At 32.4% G+C, this 11368-nt stretch overlaps 1 protein-coding gene across 1 annotated transcript; it reads right to left on the reverse strand.

Moving 5' to 3' along the window:
• Positions 1–2924: 2924 nt before the first annotated feature.
• LOC140838382 (UTP--glucose-1-phosphate uridylyltransferase-like) lies at positions 2925–9626 on the reverse strand. Its single transcript, XM_073204638.1, is given in 22 exon segments — positions 2925–3101; positions 3608–3679; positions 3793–3897; positions 3978–4076; positions 4180–4248; positions 4250–4264; positions 4379–4435; positions 4511–4586; positions 4679–4731; positions 5484–5516; positions 6088–6153; positions 6235–6281; positions 6473–6530; positions 6635–6707; positions 6967–7040; positions 7123–7173; positions 7253–7330; positions 7409–7469; positions 8532–8622; positions 8785–8876; positions 9283–9330; positions 9425–9626. Coding segments are annotated over 22 exon segments (1428 nt in total). The 5' UTR covers positions 9508–9626; the 3' UTR covers positions 2925–3074.
• Between the last annotated feature and the right edge of the window lie 1742 nt (positions 9627–11368).

Raw genomic sequence — 11368 nt, forward strand, 5'->3', positions numbered from 1 at the left:
TGGATTGCAACATTTATTTCTCTTCTGTTTCAACTTCCAATCCCTGTTGAGTGAAAAAAATGTCAAAATCCTCAAGTCTAGCCCATTTTAGTTCTGAAATTGCCGTAGTTTTGTGTATGTATGTTCTATTCAAAACATTAACGAGGATCGAAGTCGTTAGAATACTAAAAATATGTTCAGAAACACAAAACTGGCTACATATTTTGAGAAAATGACATCATATTGATTAAAAATAGTAGTCGGAATACAAATATTTCAAATCTAAAAGATGAAACATATGTGTGTGTCTGTGCATGCATCACTTTTTCAATATATATATATATATATATATATATATATATATATATATATATATATATATTGGTAGATTGTGAGGATATGATGAAAGAATCTATGTGGAGGGTTGTTTGGCCATACGTACGCCTTTTACCCGGAAATAAATTAATCCGCCTACAACTGCAAGATGCGTATAGTAAAATAATGTGGAGCCTTTGAAATTAGATATGTCATGTATGAGGACCACTTGATATGTCATCAGTACTACGTACAAATTGTACGTATTCTAACCATGATTGTTTTTTTTCCCCGTAATTCTCCGATTATTATTATTAAAATATGTCTTTTGTGAGACGATCTCGCAGATCTTTATCTGCGAGACGAGTCAATCATATCGATATTCATGATAAAAATTAATACTTTTAGCATAAAAAGATATTTTTTCATGGATAACCTAAATAAGATATCTGTATCATAAAATACGACATGTGAAACAGTCTCACATAAATTTTTGCCGTATTAATATTACAAATTGACATCGTTGCTTTATTTTTCCCAGTCAAATATATTATATGTTCAAGTACTCAAGTGAAAATCGTAAATTTGTTCCATTTCGGAGTATTTAGAGGTATGGAAAGGCCTTTATTCGAAAAATATATATAAATTCCCAAAGTATAATATAATATATTATGATCCTTGTGAATGTCTCCTTGATTAATTAGGATTCTATGATGTAGTCATATGCTCTAAAACTTTTGGGATATTGATATCCTAGGTATACATAATTGGTCATATAATATATACAGAGACGTAGAGTGATGATTCAAAAATATCTCGAGTTGTCTCCATCCTTGGTTATATCTTAATTAATAGGAGTATTCGATTTAAATTGAACTAAATTTTCTAAAATCAAATTAACCAAAGTTTTTTTTCGACAAACTGAAAGGAATAAATTTTACTACGAAAACCTGATAAATCATATCGAAAAAATTGGTCATTTCGATCGGTGATCGAATTAACCAAAATTTTAGATTTTTTTATATAAAATTTTAATTAAAAAATTACAATATAAAAATCCAATTAAATAAAGTAAAATTTTATTTATGGAATATATATATTTTTAATTTTATTTATTGTGTCCAATAAAATATTATTATAAATTTATAATATTTATATCTTAATAATTTTTTTTCCAAAATTTAATAATATATTATTATTACAAAAGTTCAGCTTGCTCGGTTAATTGGAGTTTTATATTAAAACTCAAAATCAAGCCGAACTGACCGGTATTTTAAAAACCTAAAACCGAACTTCTAAAAAATCGAACAAAATTTTCAGATTAATTCAATATGGACAATTATTTTAGTTGAAACCATTATTTTCCTCACTCTTGACTGAAATGATGTTTTCTCTTGTCTCAAATCCAAAATAGATTTTCATTTTTTTTTACTCTTATAAACAATCCCCTCCTGCTGCTATGCTAGTAGTAGCATGGTTACATCTAACTGCCTACTGGGCATTCATGTAAGATGTCATAATCAATTGAAGTCATTTTTTAAAGCTTATATATATATATATATATATATATATATATATATATATATATATATATATATATATATATATATATATATATATATCAATTAAAATACGTAATAACTGCATAATAATATTATAATGTAATCTCAATTTAATATATTTTGTGTTAAAGTAAAAATTAAAAATATAATTGAAACTTAAAAAAATTAAAAATAATTTATATTAAGTCCTTCAATTTTTTGATCTAAATGTAACAAAAAAAAGTGTATCTTATTTTCAGTAGCTCATTACTCATCTATAATCTAACTTCTTCCTATGTTATATTTGCATTGCTCTTGCGTGCATTTGGTTTTTGGTTGTATGTGTATATGAGGGTGATTAATCTGTCCCGTTGACAAAGACCATAAATAAAATTCTATGTTCATCTCTCTAAAAAGAAAAATTACATTAATTTGTGAGTCGAGCCAAATTCTACAAAAAAAACCAATTTAACACCAACAATTAATGGTTCGGCTGGCCATTGAGATCATGCTTTGGAAGCCCTCTTTCTCTAGTTTTTGTGTTTATGTTAAGTCGTTTGTTTTTAATGAAGTCTTGGGTAAAATTGCTTCATTTTAATGATATATCTCAAACTTCGAAATTTTCGTTCTGGAAAAGTACAAAAGAACTGAAAACTTGTCTGTTTGCCCTTGGTTGATTTGAACGTGGCACTCTTAATCTGTCAATTACTTGCAAACTTGGTCCACTTATTTGGAAATTTTACTGTTTTGATATGTCATTAAAAGAAATGAAGAAATGCTGCTTTTTTATAATCGATATTGTGGCGTTTAATTTAGGCTTGTGAGAAGGATTTGGATTCAAATTAAAATTTTTGAAAATAGTTATCTGACACGATTATTGAATTAATTTTTAATGTTGATTTAGAGTTGATACTTGAAAATATATTTTCCTCACTTGTAATTTATGCGTTTGTGGGAACGTGTGGTGTTGGCGATCAATTATTGGATCTGAGGTGCTCCCGTGTGCGCCTGTGCGTGTTTTTTCCTTCCTGAGTAATAATAACTCAAGGAATCACACATGGGAGCTCACAGATTCTGATGACTAATCAATGCATCGCAATTTTTTATTTTTTTTATAAAAGAACGCTTCAAATGGGTTTATTCACCTCATAAATTCTTGATGCTATAATCACAAGAAAAAAATTATGTAAAAAGAACTTCTCGTAGAAACGTTACTTGAATTCAAAAGAAACAAGTCTTCTATATATCTTCAGGACCGTTAATTTCCTGGAAACAAGTTAGACAAAGGTAAGCCAGAGACATAAGTTCGAACTTAATCGTAAATATGGGGAAAAAACAAACTACTCCTCGCACCGTGGCACATACACAACGTGTCTGAAACGAAGCGAAATTTAATTCATAAGTTTTAAAATTACAAAATGTTTATTTTGATGTATAAAAATGGTATTTAGTCCTCAAGTTACCTCTAGTGTATATATCTTAACTTATACGAACACAGCATAATTGCACTTAAAACTTGCACATATCCTCGAATAATGAAATATCCCTACGCTAAAATATTTTTCAGTAGATTTGAGATGATTTACTTACCTGTTAGAAACAAATTTATTTCTAGCTGAATAAATTTTCCATACCAGCATGTGGGTTGTACAAACGCATGAATGAAGCATTTAGGTTTCAAGTCGACATTTTAATCCTACAATTAATCTAGCTAGATAGACCAGGTAATTTCTCTAATCTTGATTTATCATGATAGATGCACAGCATATTACCTTGTTTGCTATAACAGCTCCGTCAGGTATTTCCAGCTTCAGGTCAGTTTTTGCAGAAATTGTAACTTTACCCTGAAAGAAAAAGTACCACATCCACAAAGATGAATAAAAATATCATGAGATATGACAAGCCTAAAAGCATTCATTCACATTTAAACCGCAAGAGCAACCGAATTTCAAGTTACCTTCAGAGTAACACCAGCTCCAAACCATACGTCGCCTGTTACCTTCAAGCTATCCAGTTCAATAATGCTGGGGATAGACTTAAATCGACTTAAGAAATTGCCAACCTATTATGGAAAGATCTCAGATTATATGATTTAGAGATATTCACCAATCAAAGAAAATAACAGCTGAGATAAACCCAAACCTTCTTGAATTCAGGTCCCAAATCAATTGAAGGATTGGAAGGATTGGCCCTTGCAGGGTTCCGGTTCACAAAGCCATCAGACAAGGTGTATAGATCAGACTGAGGAATGATTGAGTCAGAAACCAATAATAAGCAGCGCGTGGCCACGCTCGCGTCATTAGTGTATTCAATGCACAAACTATGGCATGTGCCATAGACTTACTTGGACTAGAAGCAGATCTGAAGTTGCTTTTACGGGAAGGAAGCGAGATCGGGGAACGTTGGTGCCAACTAGCATGATTAAAGAACTGAATTACGATTGCTTAAGTTAATTTAATTTAACGTGGAAAAATAATTGGGAACCAAATTAAAATTAAATTCATCAAATTTGACTATTTCAAAGACATTTGAAGGTACTGTACCCTTATTGCCGCCCCTGCAGCAGTCTCAAGTTGAAGAACTTTCACCCCATCCACTTCCTATAAAAGTCGTATTGGCGTGATTAGAAAGGTCCGGTTTCCCAGAAAGATTTCTACTAGCAATAAACGTTGTACCTTTGGGTTGGGAATAATTTCCATCCTCAGATCATCTTGTTTCACAAGTCTTTTGATTGCATGCAAGTTCACCCACCTGCAAGATATGGTAATACAAGTAGTTATGCATTTCTCTAGAAAAATGCAGTAATATAACCAGAAGTAACCTGGGGTATTTTTCTGACTTACAAATTGTTGGTGTTGAAAATTTTAAACTTCTCTATGGACTTAAATTCATTGACCTGTATCAACAAGAAAATATCCATCAGTTCAACCCCAAGCAGTAGTGGCCCGTGATATTTATTAACAGCAGGAACACAAAAGGACAAGACCATTTAAGGGGGCTTTTGGCTAAATTTGTCTAAAGCATCTTATAACGTCCTCGACATATTGTTATGTTCCTGAAGAACTTATAAGATTATAGATCAAATTTGTAAAATATGTTTTTAGAAAGCATATAAAATGATTTATTTTATGTTATCGTAATTCTAGTGAAAAAAGATAATAGATATTTGACATTTTAAAAAAATGAGTTGGGATTCCCTGATTCCACTCTAAAAAGAAACTGGACATTTTTAACAATGAGTTGGGACTCCCTGATGTCTTGCAACAAGAACTTATGATCACTAAACACCTTATCATGGAAAATTATAAGAACTAAACGTTCATTTATTTTTATTTTGATCAGTGAACTCGACTTTCAATTTTATATGATTGATGATTATTAATCATCTCAACCTATTAGTTCCAAAATTTATTTTCAATGGTCATCCAATATGAAACTATAAAAGTTTTGATGCAGTTATAAGAGCCTTAAAAATGCATCCGAAAATACGTGTTTATTTCTATACCCAAAATGCAATAAATAATGGTACATTGTTGTACGTGGATTTAATAACCATGGCGACCAGATAGATTCACATCATAAATAAGAAATTACTTAAACTGCCATAATAGAAAACCAAATAGAACAGATTAAAGAATTAGCACTCACGTATTCGTCTGGAACTTGTGCAATTTCCAGAAGCTGCAGCACAGACAAGACAACAGTTACCCTAACTAATATTGAAGATTAACAAGAGAGAGTGAAAAAAATATTGATTAGTATATACAGGCGCAAATTAAGTGATAGAGAAGACAGCTATATTTTCTTGCTAATTTGTTGTCAGATACTGGAAAACAAAATAACAGAAATTTATTTTGTCAGAACTGAAATATGTCCAGTGTTGCTATAGATACAATCTGAAAGACAACACATGGAGCAAATCTTAGAGTTGAGTTCACGTGCACAAAAGTAACTTGGTATCTCAAAGCTGAAGCATAAGGCTCAACATTGGGCAACAGCTTTTGATGGTTTGCCACCTATTTCTCCAAAATGGTGACCACTAGTTTAAACCCTTCCAGGAAGGAATCTACCAGAGTTCACAAAAACTGAGCCAGGATAATTTCAGGAAAAATAAAATAAAATAAAATTGAGTCAGCATAGGAAACTGTTCTATTTCAATCTACTATGTTATGGAGGTGGATTCATAAGAATCGAAGAATTTAAACTTCAGGATTGAATGTTATATGAGGAGAAATGCAACCACTCAACATACCTGTACTTTCCCTTCATAAGAGATTAGCGTACCACCCTTCACGTCAGCTAGAGTCTTGGGTGTGACCTGCACAAACACGCACATTGATCTCTGGAAACAATTTGTCCTAAAAGGAATAAAATTTAAGAATAAACCATTTTTTAGTACCTCCATGCAATATTCATTCTTGTTATTGATCAAATGGTTTAAAATTTCTGCAACAGTGAATTAAGGCAGTGTTTTGCAGATGAATCCACAGATTCTACCTCGGATAAAACACACATGCACGTACATACATACATACACGTATAAAGCAAAAATTAAATTCTACAAGATGGCAGCAAAAGACAAAAATATCAAGTGCTTGAACAATATGTAAAGCTGAGATTTCAGTCACCAAGGATACTCAAATCAACAACAGCACCCAAGTTATCAGAATTGGCAACAAAGACGTATTCTTTTCCCTGAGAGGAAAAAGAAAGAAGAAAATAAGAATGAGATGTAACCAGACATCCTTGAGCAGTTGTATACCATAATAAAAAGAGCTTGGTGCTTTATACAGCTGCACCTGTGATAATAAGAGATCAAGTTTCCCACTATTCATCAAAGATGGAAAGACATCTCCATGACCAGGGGGGTACCTGTATTTGCAATATGCATTAATAAGAGTTAAAGATTCTAAAACAAAGAAAATGAAATATGCATAAAATGTGAAAAGACTAGTGAAACTAAAGATAGATTTGAAGATTACAATATACATCATGTCCTTAAAAAATACGTAAAGCAAACACTGCATAAGAAAATAACAATGGACACCAGAAGTATCAGTTAAATTAAAAACTTGCCAAAATATAAATCTGCAAGAATCAGAAGAACAAACGAATCAGTGACAGAAAATACCATGCATCCTTGCCAACATTTCCTTTGCTGGGAAGGGGCAAGAAATCTTCAACCACCAAACGAGGGTACTGACTCTGAAAAGTAAAGGAAATGAACTCAGACCGCAAAATTGCCATCACAAAATTATTGCAGAAAAATGAACATATGTTTACAGACCTGATTAAATGTATGAATCTCGATGTTTGTGTTCGTATACTTTTCAACAATCTAGCATATGAAAAGAAAAAATAATCATGTTTAATTTCATCTGGGGAGACTCCTCCCATAGGTAGAACTGATGTCTTACCTTCAAAGTATCATCATGAGTGTTGAATGAGTTCATTAAAACCAGGGGCACATTGCATCCATATTTAGCATTGAGTGTCTATTGACAACTGAAAAATCGGTTGCATGCACCATGGAATAAAACAAAACTGGAGAATATGTGACATAAGAATAATACCTCAATTTGGATGACAATCAAGTCAAGAAATGTCAAACCATTTCGAACTTCAATGACAGACCTAAATCATGGGAATGAATGCAACTTAAAGCCGATTATGATAATCAAAGAGCATCACCGAACACAACTATGACAATTTTTCTATATGCTATGTAAATGTGATTAGGTAAGAAAAGCTTTTGCTGTAAGGGCAATACCAAGTAATATAAAAACATTCACCAACAATCTTCAATAAAATTGAGCAGAATGAATTACTAGCAAGAAAAATGGTAGCAATAACTATTCAATAACATTTTTAAATAACCAAGCATAGAAAATGGAAGCAATAACTATTCAATAACATATTTAAATAACGAAGCATAGAGAGTTTTTCAGTCCACGTTTCCAAACTTTTGAAATGGATGGATCACCTTTTTCCCTATGGTACTACAAAATATATTTAACGAGGATAAATATTGTGCTAGTGAACTGGTACTTATGAACATGGTAAAAATCATGGCACAATTCTGACACGTGTTGCAGCCAAGGAGGTCAAGATATAAACTTTGGCATTCAGGAAACGATATTTGGTCAGATGGATGACTTCCAAGATCAGTCGTATATTTCCACTCCTATATGACACCTTCGAAAATAGATAGGAAATGATTTTTTCTTAAGGGATTGAGTATACAGCCCCCATAAATAGTTTTATAATTAGAAAATTTTGTTGATCTAAGATTCGAAAAAAAAAAAATGGTAAAGTAATAAAAAAAATATCTGTAGCAAATAATAAAATGGTAAAGTAAAAAAAAAACAAAAAACTAATTCATATGCTAGTGCTCATTCAGAATCAGTTGCATTTTAGACCGCATTAAACAAAAAATGGTGGATCACCCTCACAATTGGTTAAATTTTCAGACAGCCCCTAAGACCGGGTTAGAGGACAAAATGCAGTTCACCAGTTTATTTAGATACCTGAGAACACTTTGAGCACCAAGATTATAAAAAGAATTTCACTGGTTTTCAATAGCCTACAGAAACTATTGCATGAGACGCAACATTATAGAAGCATTCCTTGGTTCAGTTGTAAAGTAATCACAGACAGATAAGTAGACCATAAAGGAGAAATATTGTCACGGCATACTTTGGGCCAGTACATCCCATTGTTGTTCCCAAGCCTCCATTGAGCTTTAACACCACAAGTTTGTCCAAAAGTTTCTTTGTCTCTGCATGATCTGTGGTAAAATGGACAGGTAACCACACCAGACCAAATATATATTAATTACGGTAGGCTAAAACATATTAATCCAATCCAAAATTTGATGGTTTTAGGAGAAAAGGAGAGATGTCTTGAAATTGAGAGGCGAAAAAATACAGGATTGGAAAAGGAATAACACCTTCAGGCACCGGGGCTAAGGAGTCATATGGCACCACGACCTCATCAGTTGGGGTCTGAATCTTACTCCACTCTATATGCTGAGCTTCACCACTATTATTTACAAGTTACAACCGATCGTAAAATACACAAAAAATCAGTTCAGCAGAAATCATAAGTAAATGCAATCCACTACCAGTGTATTCAATCGAATTAAATCATACATGAGTAAGAAGTTAGAAGACACTAAGTTTGTTAGATGTCTTGCATAAACTTTTATAAATATCATAAATGAGACTAAAAAACATTCATCTTCCGTCTAGCTTGCTGACCGCACTTAGCATGGAGCTCAAAATCTAAACAAAGTTAAATTAAATTAATCCACTCACTTCTGTTCACAAATTCCGACAAATGAAACACATCAAGCTACTATATACGCAAACAAACACGGAATCCAAACATCTCCGACGATCATAACACGAATAATCAGCCAAGGGAGGGAAAAAATCTCCAACCGCACCTGAGATATCGAGATACGAGGTTGACAAATCCAGATTTTTCATTCTCGCTGAAACATGAATGCAAATCCAAATCATTCACTCCTCAGATCCGTATTACTTGCAACTAAAATAAAATATTGAAAAAATAAAAGGAAATAATACCTGATTTGATTGAGACCGGAGACAGCTATTTTGAGGTTGAAGATCTTCTCCTCATCAGAATCGCTCAATTTTCTAGAAGCCATTTCAGAATGAACGTCACTCACTGTGAGCTCGATAACAAATCCAGAAACAGAGTGAAGCAGAAACCGAAAAGACACGTAAAAAAAAAAGAAGAAGAAGAAGCAGCAGCAGCAGCTCTGCCTACGTATGGATCCGTGTAAATATATATAAATGGAGGGGTAGTCCGTGGAAATGAGGATAGATGAGGGGCTAATTACAAATAATTAAAACTCGAGGGGCTCAGTTATAAATAATTAAATGTTATTTAAGTTCTAATGACCTGAAAATATGAAAAGTAAATTGTTTCATGTTCAAGTTCAATTCAGATCCGAATATGGATTATTGTTTTGAAGTTGAGTCTCAAGCTTTATGGAGAATCATTTCGATACCACTTTCATGAATTCGTTTAATTTAAATTATTTTTTGTACAGAGTATGTTTTTAATATTCAAGGATGAATATCGAGTTGTTAAATGAAATAATTAATCCAATAATTATTTAATACAAATTAAATAAAATTCGAGACCATTCTACATCATTTACCATCTTTCTAGCTTACTTTGAATAAAAATAAGAAATATTTCATTATATTATTATAATAATATTCCAAGAATGCATACAAATATAAACATTTATTCTTATATATATAATCTATTGAAAAATATGAACCACGAATATATTGATAAATATTCACTTTTATATGTATGATTTTTTTTTTTAGAGAAAACACAATTAAACATTAATAGCATTCAACGATGTTACATCCATCAATCAAGATGGGTACAAAGAACCCACCCAACGAACATGTGAAGGGTGGGACAAACCAAATATAGCTAAGCAATGAGCATTATTGTTTGCTGATCTAAACATGTGACTAACCCCATAGAATTTACCATATTTTAGGTTTTCTAAAATGTTGGAAACTAAAACACCATGAGGATCACGACCAACTTTCTTGAAGTTCACCTCCTAGACTGCCGATAGTGAATCTGAAAAAACCCACACCCTGTGAAAGCCGCTTTGTAATGCAAGAGTCATTCCAAAGTTGATCGCCCGGATTTCCGCATCCAAAACCGTGCCAGACAATCAGGTAGCACTCGACAACAGCTGCACAGATAATACCCTGATGGTTGCGAATCACTGCACTATGAGGATCAATTCGGTCAAAAGATAAATTTATATAAAAAGATAACATAATGAATTATACTCTTCACGAGTTCTGGATCCGTGGTTGAGTTTTAGAGTAGGTCTCTTGTGAGACGGTCTCACGAATCTTTATTTGTGATATCGGTCAACCTTACCGATATTCATAATAAAAAGTAATATTTTTCATTGATGATCCAAATAAGAGATTCGTCTCACAAAATACGACATGTGAGACCGTCTCACACAAATTTTTGTCCGAATTCTAATCCAATCCGACTAGTAAAATAGAATGATAATTTTAATCAAGGCATTGGTTTCAAGCATGGAATCGAATAAAGAGATCTTCCACTACGATGGATTCGATCTTGGCCAATTTTTCTATCATTAATAATATTCTTTAATTTTTTTTTAAAAAAAGTTAACCTTCTCATTTACAATAAACACACAGCTCCAATGGCGTAATTTCTTAAAAATTAGGGAGATCGTATAAATACATTAAACGTAGGATAAAATTTTGTACGTGAAATATGTATTGAATTGAGAGGGTTATGGGTTGGGGTAATGAGTTAACACAAGACACCCATGATGTCAAAGGCCCAATTTAATCACTGTTGGCTGAGATCTGTGACATGCCACCAAGTTCTAGTGTAGTGGTACGTAATTATGGATTAGTATTAGTGCGTAATTAGTAACTATGATGACCTCATCTTTTTATATAACAGTATAGATATATAATTTT

Source organism: Primulina eburnea, chromosome 8, assembly GCF_022965805.1.
Source record: "Primulina eburnea isolate SZY01 chromosome 8, ASM2296580v1, whole genome shotgun sequence".
Taxonomy (NCBI): domain Eukaryota; kingdom Viridiplantae; phylum Streptophyta; class Magnoliopsida; order Lamiales; family Gesneriaceae; genus Primulina; species Primulina eburnea.